We start from the raw sequence: 19,000 nt of genomic DNA, 5'->3' as shown, positions 1-19,000 counted from the left end.
TGTCTGCTTTTGAAGTGGAAGACTGCTCTATTGCTTCTGAAGACTGGCCAGTATTGCAGTTCAGAATGCGTATTCTCAATGTAATCAGTGAGTAACTAGGTCAGACTCTATAACTGAAAATGTGAGTTTAGACTAAGTAAAAGATCTCTTCCAGTCATCTAATAAGAACCTGAAAGCTGGCCCTTTGCCAAAGAACAAGTGTAAAATCAGGTTGCTATCTGATAGATTCTCCGTAAGACATACCACAAGCTTCTGATGACTGATACCCAGAAAGCTGGGCAGAATGAAAGACACTTTGCTTACCTTCTAAGAATCTGCTTTCACTTGTTTTAACTATGAGTCATAAATTCCCATTGCCCTCTTCAGTACTAGCAATTCAGTTACCATACTGAGCCTAAATGTGCTGTACAGGTAACAAGAAGATCTATGAAATAATACTCCATGAACTAAATGTTTATTGCTTGACAGAAGCAATACTCTCTAAAAATGTGCTCAAGTGGTTCAAAAGAAACAGAAAGCCCTAATCCTTATTTTGATTTGCAAAGTAGTTCTATATCCTGTCTAGTCTTGACCAAGACTTCTCATGACCTCTGCAAAACGGTAAAAATTATTTTATTGGGGTGTTGTTCTATTCTTTACAAACTCTAAACTTCACAAGTAATTACACTCGGCTTCTGTAGAGGGCTTTTGATATTCAGTGTTTGCATTGTATGCTCAGAAAAGGGGCTTTTGATAGTCTCTCTTAGGCACTGCATAGGTAGTTAATCATCTGATTTTAGCAAACATGGTTCTGAAGACGACAAAAGCAAATTTTTAAATATTTTATTAATCAAACAAATTAATAAAATGTAAAAAAAACACAGCCAGTGTTATACTCAGACATTCAAAACAATGGACTGACCAAGTACTTCTTATTTACAGTTCAGAAAAATATCTTCTGGTGACACAAATGCTCTAAAGGTCTGGAAAGATCACTTATTCCCTGCCATCCGCATTTGAAAAACCCTTTCAAAGTCTGCATGAACTCAATCACAACGGGATGTAAGAGAGGAGAGAGCAGGTCGCTGTGTAGGGAGACAGGGACAAAAAGCAGTTGCTGTTTCCCACACAGGGGTTGTTGTTCAGTATAAAGTGCAGATATTCCAAAATGCTTTTTAACTACAGCTCATGATTTTTTTCTTATGATCTTAATACCATTTTGCACAGTATGTTTATACATTTGCAGTAATGAAAGAACGTTTTTTAAAGGAATGAATCTGGTTGTAACAAAAAAGCATCTGTGAAGGTGTCATTAGTGTCTCTCCAGATCTGTAATCAAATCTGAGTATCTCTTTCCAAGCAGTAGTTGACTACTTTGGCTTGCTCTGTGTAGACAGTACTCCATTTTGGTTACTAATGTTAACTGTTATCAGTTATCTATCACAGGTGTCAGTGTCGAGCTTTCATGGATTCTTCTGCTCTGTGTTAGCAGTTATCTGCAGTGTATGAAATGGGGATATAAATGATTTATTCATCCTTTTAGCATCAGGAGTATCTACAGTAACCATACTAGTTAAAAGTCTAAAAAATGAAACAGGAAAATCTATAACAGAAGGAGACAGAGACTGTCGAGCAGCTGCTGAGGTGACAGGATAGAGAACCTGTAGTGCAAAGATGACCGTAATTACTGATTTGGGTACAGTGTGGCAAAATCAGCACACTTGGCTTTGCTGTGTGCTTTACATTCTGTTGTGGATTTCAAAGTATTACTTTGCAACTCCCTGGCCTAGAATTTTTTCCCATAAGCCTTTGTGGGTTTTTTTCCTCTGTTTTTTTAATAGGAAAAAAGCATGAAAATAGAGACTTTTTCCATTCTGTAACAATAATGCTATGGAGTTACCTCCACTAAAGATTCAACATTACCTGGTAACTTCACTGTGACATTTCTATCTTCCTTCCCAGGCAACGTAACAAGAATTTCAGGCACCAGCACAAATTCTCATTAAATTTAGTAGTGTTTAGCTGAAAGCAATATCAAGGATAAGCTAGATTCAGTGTGCTTAAAAAAAAAAAAAAAAAGAGATGCCTTAAAGGTATCATTACTTCACAAATACTTCAGATTATTTCAATCTTCTTTTCTAGCTTTGAAAAGTCAGATGACATTTATAACAACTGGAAATGTCTCTGGGATTTCTGCTCTCATTCCAGAAAATAAAGATGAATATACTGTTTTCTCATTAGCATCCTGTTTTGTGCCCCATCTCACAGGGAGATCTCTTCCAAAACTTTGCTTGTATAGTCACCATATATCGCCCAGTCACATCATGTCCAGCTGCAAATAGAAGAAACAGATTTGGAAAAAGCAGCACTGAATTCAAGTTATTTCTTACGTGTGTTTAGCACTTAGAAAACAAAACAAATTCGGAAATCCTTATTGTGTAACATAAATGGACAGCACAGAACTTAATACTAAGCTGCTATAAAGTACAAAAACAAACCTAAAAATCTCATCTTCACATATTCATATATGCAATTTATAAATTTTAAAAAGTACAGTCCAAAAGTAGAAATCTGCCTGCTATTGAAGCTTCGTTAAAACTGTCTACACTATCAGCTTAAGCCTTGGAGACAGATTTGTAATGACTCAGCCTGTAAAAAATGGCTAAAGTATTTATTAAAATACCTCTTGAAATCCTTGAATTTCAGCCTATATAGAGAAGGTTAATTGAGAAGATTAAAACATCTTTTTTTTTTAAATGATTTTCAGTTTTCAACGCACATCAATAGCTGTTCTAGATCTACAAGCTTTGTTAAATGCTATTACAGTAAATTGTAACAATCTGCTATCAAATAAGCAGCCTCACTGGCTCTTTTGAAGCATACTAGAGGACACATTTAACCTGTGTAAAACCTGTGTTACTACACAGCACAGTATTTGCCATCATGAAAATTACATACCTGGTTATGTTTTACAATAGCAAACAAATAATTTCATGTGGCTCTTTTCTGACTCAATTCCTTAGGTGTTTTCTAAGCCATGCACTCTAACCTACTGCTTTAAGCACGCACTCTCTCTCATTGCACCCTTCAGTTACAGTTTAATTCTAAAGCCACATCATGTCTTTATGGTACTCACCAAATCATCAACATCACCACCTTCGTCTGTGGAGGGCAGAGTTTCATTTTTCTTTTCTTTCGGAGCCAAGAACTGAAAACACAAATGTATTTATATGATACTGACAAAACTCAGACCCTTAATGTTAAATTAACAGAATGTATCCTTTGTATATCAAAACAAATCCACCTGTAATTAAAAATCATGAATGAAGTTTGTTCTGGTTTCCACCCTCTAAAATCATCATAAAGTACAGGAAATTTCATAAGACTTGCTTTTAAAGGATTTTATGGTGAAGTGTGTTGAATAACAGACAAAAGGATGTGGTTCTTCAGACAACATACGGTTAAGTTGTAGAAGACCCTGTAATAAGATGCTGCAAATATTAGTCCTTAGTCTCATGAGGAGATGGGGAAAGTTCATAGAAGAGAAATCCTTTGAAGTCTACCAAGTCCACAGAAACAACCTCAAGCACAGGAAGTATCTGAGACATCAGTGGCTGGAGCCTGGGACTGTACACTTTTCCCTACCCATCTGTTATTGTCCACTGTCAAACATGGGATTCTGGGCTAGATGGAAATTTTGTCCATTACAGTATGGCCATGTTTATGTTCTTAAAAAAAAAATTTTAAAAGTAATATTGTGTGTAGCTACAAAATGCTGAAGGACAGCAAACTTCCCCCCCCATTGATATTAATACATATTTAAGCTGACCAATGGCTTGTTTAGCAAATTTCTAAGTACGACATTCTAGTTCTGTGTGGAACTTAGAAGTTTCCCATTCAATTCAACTACTATTTAACAAATGAACAAAGACATAAATTTTAAAAAAACCCTCAAACACGCAAGATGGTTGGAATGCCAGTCTTTAAAAATAGAAAATTCATTACATAAAATTCTATTGCCATAGCTGCTGATACAACTCACCATATGCCCTTCACTTAAAGCATGGCATCCATAAACAGAAGATAAAGGTAAGTCGCTCAGATACTATAACAACTGAAATCAAACATACAGACAATATCTGGAGTACAACCACCTCTGAATTATTTTTCTCTTAGCCTAACATAGTGAAAAAATAATAATTTACCTAGAATAGCAGAAATACATGACTCTTACAAGTATCCAGTTGTCTAGAAGTTTTAGTTACGGTCTCTTTACCAATATCCTTACTATAAAAACATAAATTTTCTTTTTCTTATTAAAATGCACTTGTAGAACAAGTATGTAGAGCCAGGAACAACCCTGCCCCAGATAAAAAGATGTCTGTGAAAGCTGGGGAGGAAGAAAAGCCACATTCCATGACTTTGAGTTGCAACATCTTTAATTCAGAAACAACTTCGCTATAACTCTAGATGATGAAAGAGAACAGCTAGTTAGAAAATAACCACATTAAACAGGCTACAAATACCTGGTTAGAGTTTAGGTAACTCTCTTGTGCAAACAACTGGCTCCTGAAAGCAAGCTACTGTTTACCTGAGGACTTCTTCAACTGTAACAGCTATGGAGGTTGTGTAAAAGATCATGGGATCCCTATCAGAGCACTACCAGTCTCTGAGACAATATACTTGTACTGTAAAAAGCTTAAATATTATTTTATATAAATAAAATGTTCTGATCCTTTTCTAGAGCAATAGCGACAGCTTTAGACAAGGGGTAAAATACTGAGAAGTTACCTGCTGCATCCCTTTTGTCGGAAAGAACCAGATATCAGATCCATTAGGATGAAAAGCAAATACATTGCTTTTGGTTAACACCAAAGACAGAAGATGTAGACAACCTCTGCCTAGTTGTCTCGCTACCCAGAAGTCAGACCTCTCCTACATCCTAAACAGCATCCTACATCCAAGAGGAGTGTAGAAAGCTTACTCCACAGACAACACTCACGTTTTAACATGCTGACTTCAACTTATCATATATATTTTGTAGCTGCAAAAAAACATGAGAAAGTGACAGGGCCAGAAGGAATTAAAATTTCAAGATGCCGTATGTCTGTGTATCTTTTTTGCTGGCAAAGTTCTCAATCTAGTAGTAATATAAAGCACATACTATGAAACTAAAAGCTAATGACATTGTCAGCTCTGAAAGGCTTTTTGTGCCAGATCAAATTTCATTTTACACAGTTAATTAAGACTCAAATGATATTTCTGAAAGCAGCACATTTTTCAAAGTTTTCAAAATCAGCTTTCCCACACTAAATTAGGTAAAGAAAGCAAAAAGCTAAAGAAATGTATGATGAAGATTTGCACTAAATTGAAACCTGAAGTTTCCATCAAATGCTGACCATGCAAAGTTGTTTTGTTTTCCAAAACCTGTTTTACATTTATGCAAATGCAAATTACATATAATAGTTGTGCTGAAATCCATTACTTTCCCCAAAGCAACCAGAGAAAGCACTTGACATTTCTGCTCTTTTAACCTATCATCCTCACACTCTAAAAAAAGTATCTCCACTATTACAGGAAAAAAAAACCCTACCTAAAATAATTTTTCTCAGTGTTAGGAAAATATGCATGGATAACCTAGCTCAACCAAAAAGAAAAAGAAAATTTTTACGTGTTACCTCTCTAATAAGCGTCCTTGTAAGTCTTCCTTTCTCCTTCAGACAGCAACCCTATAAACCTGAAATCTTATATTCAAAACAGTCCTGAAACTATCAGGTAGTGATCTGCCTATAAGAGAAAAGGCTTTTGTGTCACATAGGACCACACTGACAGCCGATCTCCAAGACCTACACGTTTGCATGTGACCTATTACAGAGGTGAAGAAAACTTGCATCTTACTCTGCTGTGTGATATTTTAAAAGATCCAATACAACTCTTTAGTATCACCTTCGGGGTGATCGCCTTCAGTACAGAAAACAAATGAACCATTGTTGCAATCTACTATAGACCTAGGAAGATGCTGGCTATGTATCACACAGGAAACCTGTGGCAGGGTTTAACTGGACCAAGGAGGACTAGATTTTAGATCAGTCCCATAACCTCAAGACAAAATTTTCTATCCCTGTAGATCTTACTCCAAGGATATGCAGTCTCCCAGTTTCTTAAGTAAAAAGTCATATAAACCCTTGACAGTCAATGGCAAATCAGGGTTTTGGTTTTGAATCTGGAGAGTGTGAGGAGGTAGCTATCTAGTGAATAACTGGGATTGCCAACTGCCTAGCTAGCAAAGAGATGCAACCCATTTATTCTTAAGTCAAGGTAACTGACACGTTAGAGGACTCTGTTGCAGAGCTGATTTCATACAATCTCTCTTACTCGCCTGTTTTAAGGGGAAGTTATGGCTGTTGTAGGACCTTCAATCAATCACAAAAGAATTTCCTGTATTGCAACATCTGGCTGACTGTAGGATGACGTTAAACAGAAAAGTTTTGAAGTCAGTCTACAAATGCTTTGCTCCAGCTTAGCCTGGCAGCTGTAAATCTAGTCCTTGGTATACTATAATTTGTGCCGCATTCCTATGCAGGCACAGTATTTTTTAGCCACAAGCTCACAGGTAAGACAACAGCATGTTGTAAGGTCTTCATGGCTAGTAGAGATTTCCTTAAGGAATAGTGGCTATTTCACACAGCATTAGCACGTTTTGAGCATCAATGGTAGTTTCAGACTAGAAAGTGAAGTTCTGAAGAAACATATTGTCTTAGGAAGTTTCCAAGTAAATTCATAGCATTTGGAATATGTAACAAAAACTGATACTCTTTAAAACCACCACTGGGGAAAAAAGTTGCTCTATACAATTATGTGTGATAAGAAACAGCCAGTAGGCCCTTCATGTCCAGAAAAAAACATCATATTCTGTCATTTGTACTCTGCACATGTGCTTAGCTTTCGGGACTCTTAATTTGTTAGCTTTTCGTTTTCATGACATTTCTGTGCCTTCTTCACCTTGAGGTAAATTGTTACAGATGAAAAAAGCAGTTTCTAAAATACAACCTTTTACCCAGTCATTAATTCACTTATGGAGAACCTACTTCTACACCCTTCTGGTTATTGCTAACGTAAGGCCTGGAAGTTGCGAAAATCTGTGTGGCATCTTTTAGAAAAGCTGCTTCGCTGCAAAGTACTTAGTGATTTTACCCACAAGTTTACCTTCAGGGGTCTGTAATACAAGGACCTTCTTTCTCCTAAACTATTTAAAATCATGGCTAGCAGCCTGATATAAGAATGCCTGTCTTATCCTCTCCACACAAATACAATTTTTGACAGCAACTCTGAATTCTGCTTTCTTTCAAACAGAAGTCACTATTCTGCCTGTTAGAATTCGCTCCTTTGTAACTGTGACATCCTTCATTCATCACTGCAGTTACTGAAGTGTTATATTTCTGTAGAAAGGATACCTGCAAATACTCCAAAACTTTTGTTTCCAAAAGGATCTAATATGATCACCAATAATAATAACAGTATCATCTATGATGTCCATCAATCAAAAGAGCTGCATAAAGTGGAAAATACTGATATCGTTGCATATATTGGTGAAAACTAGCCATAACAACTTTTTATTGCTAGAGTTTACCACGCCTTTAGACAAAAAAGTGTCCTAGTTTTTGAACTCGTGTGATAACAATGAAATCACAGTGCTTTCTATGAAGTTCAAATAATGATCTTGCATATATAAATAGTCTATTCCTGTTCCACTAAACTGAGTTCCTGAAGTTCCTATTCTTTGTAGAGGATATTTTCAGATAATGATGTCAATACATGCTACTTTCTAAAGACCAGTTAAAACAAATGCTGCGGTACATGCTAGGGAATTATTTTTGCTCTGAATTGGGACAATTTCAATTGTGTGGCAAAACGACAGTCTTCTTCCTTCATATGAATCCTATTTCCATTCATCTAAAGATTTATCCACATAAGAAAGAATCTTCTGTTCCATAGCACAGGCTCTATACAAATAGATGCTCATTAAAAAACTGATACCTTTTCAGCCTCTTCACTAGTCACCGAACTTCCCTCTGCTTCATCTTTAGTGATCAAAGAAATTCTGTCTAAAAAAAAAAAGAGATATGAAAATATCATTAGACGGCTTCCCAAAAATGCACTTAATGTTAGAAATCAAAAAAGTCTCCCAACTTCTGAATGTGTCATCATCACCAGCAAAAATAAAAAAATATTGCTCAAAGGAAAATGTGACTTGCATAAATGAGTCAACTATGATATAAAAATAAATTAATGAGCATATTCATAAGCTTGTGGAAGTATCCATTTAGTAAACTGCTAATATTATGACAATCAAACTAATGAGACACTGAAATCACAGATCACAGATGAAATGCTGAAAATCATCAGAAATTACACTTTTAGTCATTTACAGTATGCTCTTCAGTCCTTAATAGCCTTAGAAAAATTAACTCCTAACATACAAACACTTATGCTGTGATTACCTACAGTCTGACTACCAAAGTGTTGGTCCTGCCCCCACTTTGCTCCTTTGTTATGCCAGTACCACCATCCTGTGCAGTGACCCCCGAAAAAAACAAAATAAATCTCAATTCCTTTTTACTCCAGTAGTTTTTCCAGTCTAGTTCATCACTTGGCTACACAAATGCTTGTGCCTGAATAAAGCAGCTGTGGGTGTGAGAGCAAAGAACAGTAGATTCATAAAGCTACCAGCAGCAGTACAAGTGTAATGCCACCTTAACGTGCCCGTAGAACGACACGGCAGGGTTTCATGAGGCAAGTGAACTTGTCAAACAGATCTGCCTTGCTCCTGAGCCACTAGCTCATTAACTCACATCCATCCTCTTTTGGTGACTGTAGCTGCTCATGACAAGGCCCAATGCATGCTACATTTGGCAGAAAAGAGGGGATGAGTCATGTGGCAAGAAGCAGGGAAAACAGGACTTCTGCTTTTGGTAGCAGCAAGCGAAAAGCAATATCAGCTATTTAGTGAGAGCAGCTAGATTATGCATAAAGCACTATGATTTTATCATCCTCTCACAAGAAGATAATCTATTTTCTATAAAAATATCATCTCTGTTTGCATTTGTAATTTTTTTTTTCCTCAAAATATATTCCAGTTTGTTAAAAACTCTGGTTTGTACCAGCTAAAAATTATTAAAACAGTATTCTAGCATGGCTTTGGAAGATCCAAGTTTCCTACTTTCAAGGTTTGGGTTTTTGTTTTTGTTTTTGTTTTGTTTTCAAATTTCTTCAGAGAAGGTCCCCTACAATACTACTGAATATAATATAATATTCTTCCAGTGTTGTCTTGTGCTGTTGTTTTGGGTTGCTAAACAAATTTCCATCTTGTATTTTAAAAAAGTTGGGCGAAGTAGACATTACTTTAAAAGGCACTATACAACAGCATATCATTACATTTTATAGCATGCACCCTGAAGAGATACAGCTGGGCATTTAACAGATTTTCTTAGCACTAGTTACAATTAAAAATAAGAGTATGACGTAAAAGATTTTTTTCAGTCCACTATGTTTCACATTTGTGAAAATGTTCTTTTATTTATCACTTCCATAGTCTCTGAATGTCTTTTGGAATTGCACCGCCTTGTATCTCCCGGATTAATCATAGGTAGGTGTCATATTACCACATATTCTGTCCTTCAGGTTGCTTAAACACAAAATGATCAGTGACATATTTCAATGCTATCTATGCCTTTTTTGAAGCTTAATTTGGAAGAATCTTTTTATATCTCTGCTGCATGAGTTTTTTCCATTTATTTTGAAATTCAGCTGAAATCGTATCTTCTTCTCCTTACCCTGTAACATTTAATTTGTCTCTCTTCTTCCACAATTAATTTACCATTTCAACAAAACTTGGCAAGGCATTACGGATATTGCTGATATGAAACTATTAGTGCAAAAAAGGAAGTTGCAATGTGAAAGACTTTTTTTTTTTTTTAAACAGGCTGCAGGAATGAACCATATCAAAATGCTGCTCTGGGGTTAGTTTAAGTGTCCCATTGCTAACAAAGTTTTCTCTTACATAATGGATAATACAACTAGAAATATCTTTTTTTTTTTTTTTAAATGCCATCCTACCTTGTGTCATGACCTCCCAGAAATCAGCTAAGGCTTTATCTTCCACCTTTGATTTCAGGGCCCGCAGAAAATCATTAAAGCACTGCACCTTGGACAGCTGAAAAAAATAACAGCAATGATAACACAGAAATATTAAAGTCGCTTACTAAAGAGCACTGCAAACTTTATTCTTCATGAAGTCATCTAACATGGTGAACACAAAAGTCAGTACAGATTTTAGTTTTTAATCTCTACTAAAACCAAGAGTTCTAAGGAAAGGTGAGCCACAAAAACTGCCTTTCAGAAAGCTAGCAAGACTTTCTTGTAACTAGCTTTATTCAAGAAGAAATTTGTAGGATTGCTTATTTTTCTTTTACAAGCATCAGGTCACAGGCCTTGTGTTTTTATGTTTAAAAGAAAACAAATAACAGCAAATAATATCAGAGAAGCTAGTCTGCATTCCGATAAGAATAAAGAAACATAAAATGCAAATATATTTCTAAACTTAGGAACAGCATAACAGAGTTTAATCTATGAATCAATTCTTTTTGCTGTAGCAAGAAACTATCAAGTTTCTAATACATGTCTTTAATTTGAGAGGCCCATCATGTCTTTAATTTGAAAGAGATGAGAGTTTTCACATATTAATATTACCTTAATGGCCTCCTCTCTGAAAACTCTGATACAATTGATCCCTTTCATGTAGTACTGTGAACCTTTATTTTCCAGGAACTGATCAACGCGGTTTATCAACTGTTGACTCACTGAAAGACAAGGAGAAATAAATAAATCAAAGAATGCACACTTTCAAGACAATACAGTATTTTTCCTTTACATCTCTCTCTTTCTATTCCACAGGCATCAAAAGAGTTAATCATACCCATACCGCCTCAAGCTAATCAAGTTGATAATTGTTATTTAAGCTACTGACAATTACTTCAGCCTCTCTGGAAAAGCTAGGTATACTAGGAAGAAACCCAAGCATGGCCAACGCAAAAGTCTTTTCCTGAAAGCCAAGAAAAAAAGCATTGGCCTAGCTTGTTTGATAGAAAGTAAAACCAGAACATTTGGGATCCTAAAGCTGAGGGAGATTATGTTCTACAACGCAAAGCATATTCCTTAAACATCCTTTGAAATACTTACATATTTCCATAAAAGCATTAAATTTACAATGAAGGTGTAATAATGTCAAAACAACAGCTGTAGGATGATTGGAGTCAAAAGACTACCTTGTTGTTATTGACATTCGAGTATATCTTGTCTCTGTACAGGTAGTTTGATGATTTTTCATCGGGGCAATGCTCTTTATGATTATGGAGATAAGTATTACAAACTGTGCATGCCTGACAGAAAGCAGAGGCAAACAATGAGACTTGTACCAACAAGAAGGGGAACACCAGTTTCATTCTCACTGTTGAGCTCCTAAGAGGTAGGCAGCTGTAACACACTGCAAACGTGACAAGTGAAAATGTCACCAAGAGCTCTGCAAGCCCAATTAAATTCTGCTGGATTTTAGTACTTTATTTTCTTCATGTTTAATTACAGGTGAGGAACTGTCCAATTTTACCCTCTGCAGACACCTCAGCCTGGGAAAAGACAAGCGTGAAGAGCATACAACAGTGATCTATAAACTCAGAAGCACCGTGGAAAGGATGAATAGGGAGTGATAGTCCACTGCCTCTCTCAAAACAGGAGCAAAAAATTGGGTTAAGAACAAATGGAAAAAAAGTATCTCTTCAAACAAAACCAGTTAACCTCTTTACCACAGGCTGCTGTGGGATGCTAGGAGTTCTAACAGCTTAAAAAAAAATGCTTGAACAAATTCTTAGAATTCTTAAAAAAGGAAATCTATCTAAAGGGAGATTAAAGATGATGTTGCCATTGAGGAAGAAAATGCAGGAAAGCGTTCTGGACAAGTCACAGCATCTGCCTGTCCTGTTCTTGTAGTGTTAAAGACAGGTTACTGGATTAGCAGAAACTTTAGTCTGACCTATAGACCTTCTTACGTTCAGATGTTATGGGCATAGATGTCACTGCAACTATTTCAGCCATGGAAACATCCACATAAAAAATCATCTGCCAGAGTGATGGAAGAGACAAGGATAAGTAAACACACTGAGAAGCAGACATCATTTAAATACTGTATTCCACTCTGCTTACTGTAAGCATGCACAGCGCTAGCTGTTATATTTATGTTCTATAAAATGCCTAATTAAACTGAATCTGAAGGACAGCATCTCTGAAAAGAGTGAAACAAGACATGTTTGATATTATCCTACTAGCTTTTCACTCTACAGTTTCTAGAAAAGGAGGCGCATAATGGTGCTGTCCAACAGCAGCTATCACACAAGAAAGTGTGCTAAAGTGCCTACTGCTCCAGAGGTGATCAGCTCACTCTTTTTATTTATTTCACCAGTAGCTGACAAACGAAATTGAAGTCTCACTACTTAAGCTCCCCAAGTTAAGTCAGTCCATTTTTTTCATGGTTAACAATTTTCTCATTAACTGTTCTAATTTCTTACGAATTGCACTAATAAAAGCAAGTCCTGCTGGTGTTTTCAGTGGTGGTGGTGTTTTTTTTAAACGCTGCCTTTTCATTGATGTGTTAAATTAAAACCCCAGGCACTACGAGGGTGCTATAAAAGTCTTTTTTGTCAGAATGATTCCAGCATGCTGTTTGAAATTATCAGACACTCTACTACTTCTTTTGCATTTAATTTTTTTAAAATCCCTTTCCATTTGATTGCACTGGCAGGCATCAGAAGAAAAGACTTTTTCTTGCTACTGACTGTGAGCTGCCTCTTTTTGAAGTCTGTTGTAAGGAACCAAAAAAACCCTACAATGTTTTACTAGGCACTGAAAGACCATGCAGGAAACAGGTTACATGGCAACAATATTTTAAGTCAGGTTCTTCTAACATCTTGAAACAGCTTGGCTAAAATTGGGTCTCTCCATTAGGTCTCCCTTAAATGACAGGCCAATGACTGATGAATCTAAAATAGATAAAATGCTTGTGTTCTGATTAGCTTACCAAATTACTTCAGGGGGGCAAAGACAATACCAGAGATGGTAGGTAAGGATTATAACTGGAAGTTCTCCGAAGTGGACTCTGTTCCTTTACACTTCTAGGTCCGAGAACTTTGTTGATTTCCTGCTGCCTGTTTTCTGCCTTTCCATTAATGTGAATCTTTGGTTTTGGGTGCTGCAAAAAATAAATCTCCCTGTTTTTGGAGAAAAGCATGTTCTGCATAAAGATGTCTATCTAACTAAGCTGTGAATATTAGCATTAACTCTGATGTGTCCCAGACAAATCTTATGCATTCGGGTTTTGAAGAACAGGTCCTAGAGTTACAAACTAACAGCCTATTCAGGCCACTACTATGTAATAACAACTTTTTTCTTCTCCCCCAATCTCCCTCATCCCCCACACATTTAAGGAAGTAAACTAACGAAATTCTGTATTTTGCATAAACTGGAATTCCAGCACTCCTAATAACCACCACGTTCTGCAGATCATGCCAAGAAATTTTAATCTTCTGCTTCCCTCTTCTACTGTAACACGATACTGGTTAGATAATAAACACAGTGATTAAAGGCTGGAGAACTACAGGTAAAAAAAAAAAAAATCTTTGAATAGAAAATATTTTAGTTCTAACAGAATTTAATCCTTTCCCCACTGGCATTCAGATACATTCCTTACTCTAAAATACATTCACCAGTGCTGTTATTTCTTGTGAAATATGCTATGAACAATTATATTCACTTGTTATCCCTGAATAGTTACAGTACAAAAGTGTATTTTCATGTGTGTTCAGTTCAGTGCTTGGTCTTCATTACTATGCCAACCAGATTACAGCATAATAATAGATAAGGCTGTATAATAGTCCAACCTCCAAATCCTTCGGGATTCCCTCTCCCCCCTGATAAATTAACCAGGTTAAAAAATAGCTCTTTCTGTAGACAAAAGACTCCTGTTGTTACCAATCTTTTGATTTATCCACTGGTGGTGGTAATGGTTTGTATTAATGGACAGTGCTTAAAGTAAGTCACTGACAAATCAGTTAAACCACCTGATAATAAATGTTAAACTACTGCTCTGTAAGTATCATCTTTTTGTAACTGAAAAGAAGAAAGAAATTATAAACAGAAAACTGTCCTAATTTTTTAAGGACTTCCTTCATCTTTAAGCTAAGAAATAAGAATTTTAGGATCAAGAGCTGTTGAACTACTCCAGTGCCCTATGACATGCTGTTCAATGGTCTCTCTAAATGGCCTGTCGGTATGGATCAGAATGATTTAGGCTGGATGACTGAAGGACATCTGGTCTAAATCCCTGCTCAAACCAGGGTTGCTGTGGATCAGGTGGCTCAATGCTCCACTGACTTGAGTTCCGAATAGCTCCAAAGATGGAGAGTCTCGAAGTTCTCTGGGCCCCTATTTCCGTGTTTGACTACCACCACTGTGGTTTTTATTTCTTTTTTCCCATAACATCTAATCCAAATTCTGTTTGTTGCAACTCAGAGCTTTGCGTCTCGCCCAATCGCTATGCCCTTCAAAGACGAATCTGCTTCATCTTCTCTGTGAAGCAGACGTACAGGAAGCTTCAAAGTGATTTTATATACACAAGTATTTGGTTTGCAAACACTCTTCCAATGACTGAATAATTTTCATCAAACTATTCGTTGCATTTGGCCTACCTAACAGTAGAGTAGAAAATTTACAAACCAAAGAAAATACTATACATGCGCCAGTATCTTTTTTAACCCTCATTAAGCCATCTTATCTTCCACAGAAGCCTATGAAAATACAACACCCCATATCAGACACAACCTGCTCTCCAGAAATGCAGACATAGGTGGAAATCTGTAAATAGTCAAACGTAACTGGTAGTCATGTGGCTACTCCTTTGGCATTACAAAGATGGCAAGCACTCACTGCGTTTGAGAGTCAGCACAGCAATGAAGACACTCATTGTACACCCTTGGGAGTAGCGATTAGATTCCACTCAGGAAAACTAATCTATTTTATTTGCATTCATTGACAAAAATGTCAGAAGCTGTTATCAGAAGACTGCTCTTTGTGATGACTGTGCACTTGTAACCTGCTCAAAATAAGACCTGCATAAAATGACATCTCTCTGGCCATGAATGCAAACAAGAAAGTAAAGATATCTGGAGGGAAACACAATACTAGTTACACGAGCAATCAACATTAACCAGTCAATTGACACCATCACGCACAACTCATCACGTAAGCCGTAAGTGGGTCCCTACTGTAATAAACTACAGAGGACCATTAAAAACGAAGTTGATTACTGTTTCAGGAATTGAGCTGCCAGTCTCAGAAAACCTATCCCTAAGACCCTTCTCAATTTGAAACTCTTAGATTTTCTAAAAAAATGTATTTACACATTAGTGACCCAGTTCTCACTAACAGTGAATGCACTGTTTCTCCTGCTCTGGTCTACCATAGGACACAGCTTGCACTTAGGCTTCTCCTATGAATGGCACAAACCCTGATCATCACATCCCAGTGAGGCCACTGCAGGAGATGCATTGGTACTCATTTTCGATGATAAATATACCATCAGGACTTCTTATAAGCTGTTTAAAAAAAAGAAAAATTCCCCTTGCCATACTTTAGTCTTGATAACTTTATAATTTTGGTGACTGAAGAGGATGTGTGCCATTAACCTGCAGCTTAATTAAAAAGCCACTATACTGTCAGTATTTAAAGTACAACACTTCCTATTTCTACAACTTCTCTATCTAACAAAAAATCGCACCCCCAATCAAACAATTGAAAGGCCTTTCTCCTCCCTATGGAGGGGAGTTTTAAAATGAGAATGTAGGCTCTATTCAGTTTGGAAGACTACACTGGATGCTCTTTTTATACAAGAAAGAAGCAAACCAGGACATAACCTAGTAGTTTCCCTGTCTGCATCCTGACACATAAAAGATATTTTTTTTTCCCAATAAACTATTTGAATGCCACAGATTATCCTTTCCTGCAAAGACATTTTAAATGTCACATGTTCTAGCAGAGGAAAAAAAAGTTTCATCATCAAATATGATATAAAATTATACTAAAAAAACCTTAGAACCACTGAGTAGTTTTAAGGCAGAATTTACTATTTACATAACCAGGATGCAATACAGCAAGCCATTAAAAACATGCCTGTAATGTTTTATGTATTAAGCTACCTAACAGGCTCTAAAGCAGAAAAAGGATTATGCAGAAGAAAAAAATAATATGCAGAACATGTTTTTATTTATAGTGGCTTTTACCCCTCCTTTAAATGGGCGACTGCACAACATTCTAACTAGACCTTACAATTACAGATCACACATAAAATAAAAGCAGATTGCTCAAAATTTCAGAATCCATCCAAACACGTACTGCAGTTATCTCCAGCACAGCTACCAACTGGACATATTTAAGCACTCTTTAGTTAAACCATCTTCCAGGGTAATCACTATACTTATTTCTGCCTTAAAGCTTTCCTACATGATAAAATTAATTACCGTAACAAAGTAGTCAACTGTTTCACAGTTTCTGTATTCTAATATATCGTACAATGCTTTTTTACTGCATCTTAATATATCTGAGATTTGTGGACACAATTCCAAATATTTTTTCAGTAAACAATTTCTTCTGGATCTAACGCAAAATCCACGTAAAAAGCTGGCTAGCTGGCTTATAGTTCTGGAAATTTTAGAGAGAAATAGCTATGTAGGCTTTAACAGACTGTATCACAAATCAATATACTACTCAACACGCTCCTCAAACTATGTCCAAAAGGACCAAAGGCCTTGTTGAAATACCCAGCACCTCACTTCAGCACCTCTGCAAATTTTTTTTCTTTAAAGAGAAATGCTACATTAGTGGCTATTCGGCAGATGAGGTTTATCTTGCCACAACCTTCAAATCATTCTTTAAAAGAAAAAAGGACCCCATCCATCCCGTGCATTCTTTTTAAGATACCTTTGGATTACATATATCTCTATATAGCTGTTCCAGTAAGGAAATACCATACAAACAAATGGTAATTTCTTTGCATTTTCAGATTTAGAGCATGCAAGACAGTGGCTGACCTATGCTTTGTATTCTCTCTTGTCTCTGCTTGCTGTACGCTGAGAATAGATTCAGTGCACACAAAGCCTGCTCTCATCTCTAAGAGTCACAGACTACCTGCTTATTACACTCTAAATTCACCTGTGCTTTCTCTTGCTCACAACAAGCAGTAAGAAACAATCTTTGCATGTAAAGATTTAAATCCCAGGCATCAGATTCTTATTTCTTCATAGAACAGAATAAGTAGACAGCAGAAGATGGGTTTCTCACACCATGCGCAGCCAACAGCCCTCCACTTCAAGCCAGAAAGATCCATGAAGCCAGATGAGAAGCTGATACCCAGTTTGAATGAGGCAGGCAGGCAGTACCAAGGGATCTTCTGTTAGAAGCACCTGAAGAGTTGCTCAGACGCCTCAGTGTAGCCGTCTAGTGCCATCTTGCACAAACATGGGTATCTGCGACTTTCAAATGGGCAAGGCAAATATTGACCCAGGAATTACAACTGACACCTTTCTTTGCTGAGTGGCACTAGAAGCTAAGCAGTGAACTCCAGAGCATCTCACATAGCACTAGAAACTTATGTTTAGACAAATGGATTGCATTTATTGAATCCTGAAGATGCTACTAAATATAAATAAGATAGATAAAAGTTATTTACCGTCTTCAAAGTCAGTATTTTTCTGCCTCACCAGAATTCGAAAATCTTCTGCTGGGTTAACACTGCCAACCTACAAAAGGTCCAAAAATGATACAATCATCTGCCAATATCCATCTCCTCATTATTGTGAGGCAACAAGAATCTTTAAATTTCTGTTTATTTTAACACGGAAACAGAAGCTCTACAATTCTCTGCGTGCGGACTCATAAAACCAAAGTCTTAAAATGTGTGTTAACGTGCAGTACTCCTAGCAAAGGTTAGTTATGACATGAGCAAGATGAACTTACACTTACTATGTTGCACTCTTATAAGCCAACCATATTCTCTGGGGTTTAGAGGTCAGAAGCACAGTAATTCAGGCTATCTGCTAGTTCAGCTTTGAGACCTTCTGTAGCACAGACCTCTCACTAATCTTGACAGACATTTAATGAGGAGTGGGAGCTCCCAAGCATGTGGGTACAGAACCATTGGTTTGCCACTCCAATAGAAACCTCAAAATTAAAAGCTTGCACTCAATTCATCTACCCTTTCTGGCCCAGTCTGACATCTTAAAGCTGAAGCTCTAAATGGGCATACAAGTGCAGAAACCTTACAAAGGAACTAAAACCAGATCAAATATAAAAAAACACTTTCTGAAAAACAGATGCAATAACCTCAGGAAAAAAAAAAAATTACATTGCTTAACACTTCCTTTCAGGAATCAACATTCCCCTAAGTTTATCTGAAAATGTTATGCTTTGCTGTCAAAATAATTCTTCGATCTTTCAATAAGCTTGCTTGGTCTCTTCGAGTTTCTTTTAAATCTGGCTATGCCACTTTTCAGGAAAACTCAGAAGTGTATACTAGGAATATAAAATATTTAAATCTTTTTAGATTTTAAATCTTTTTAAAAATCTCAATCATGCATTTTAAAAACCAAGCTTAAAGGATAGTTTGAAAACAAGTGAAGTTATCTCAATTAATATTAAATCAGCTTTTTTCCTATAATTTGAAAAATCAAATAAAGGAAGGTGCACAGTTATGATACAGGCTTCATCTACCCATGTACACAATACCTGGAATTAAGTTAGACGTTTAACCTATCAGCAAGGTGAAGCTAAATTTGTGATTTAGAACCCCAACCAATGCAGAGAACAGTCCCTAAAACCACAGCAATACCTCTGATTAAATATAGAGGCAACTTCTATGTTGCAG

The 19,000-nt window shown here is 36.6% G+C and overlaps 1 protein-coding gene across 6 annotated transcripts in view; it reads right to left on the bottom strand.

The window, feature by feature from the left end:
* Window positions 1-805: 805 nt before the first annotated feature.
* XRCC5 (X-ray repair cross complementing 5) overlaps window positions 806-19,000 on the bottom strand; it is a 54,415-nt gene continuing 36,220 nt past the window's right edge. The window contains exons 16-21 of one of the 6 annotated variants that reach the window (XM_075152934.1): window positions 17,807-17,876; window positions 10,729-10,838; window positions 10,096-10,192; window positions 8,017-8,084; window positions 3,116-3,187; window positions 806-2,311 (exon numbers count right to left, since the gene is read on the bottom strand). In XM_075152934.1, coding sequence (XP_075009035.1) covers window positions 2,297-2,311; window positions 3,116-3,187; window positions 8,017-8,084; window positions 10,096-10,192; window positions 10,729-10,838; window positions 17,807-17,876 — 432 coding nt within the window. In that variant the 3' untranslated portion in view covers window positions 806-2,296. Of the gene's footprint in view, window positions 2,312-2,631; window positions 3,188-4,021; window positions 4,094-8,016; window positions 8,085-10,095; window positions 10,193-10,728; window positions 10,839-17,806; window positions 17,877-19,000 lie in introns of those variants that run through there. The other 5 variants (XR_012674065.1, XM_075152936.1, XM_075152935.1 and 2 more) reach the window with 5 other exon arrangements.

The sequence above is a fragment of the Calonectris borealis genome, chromosome 6 (assembly GCF_964195595.1).
Source record: "Calonectris borealis chromosome 6, bCalBor7.hap1.2, whole genome shotgun sequence".
Taxonomy (NCBI): domain Eukaryota; kingdom Metazoa; phylum Chordata; class Aves; order Procellariiformes; family Procellariidae; genus Calonectris; species Calonectris borealis.
This window is presented reverse-complemented; position numbering and strand designations above follow the sequence as displayed.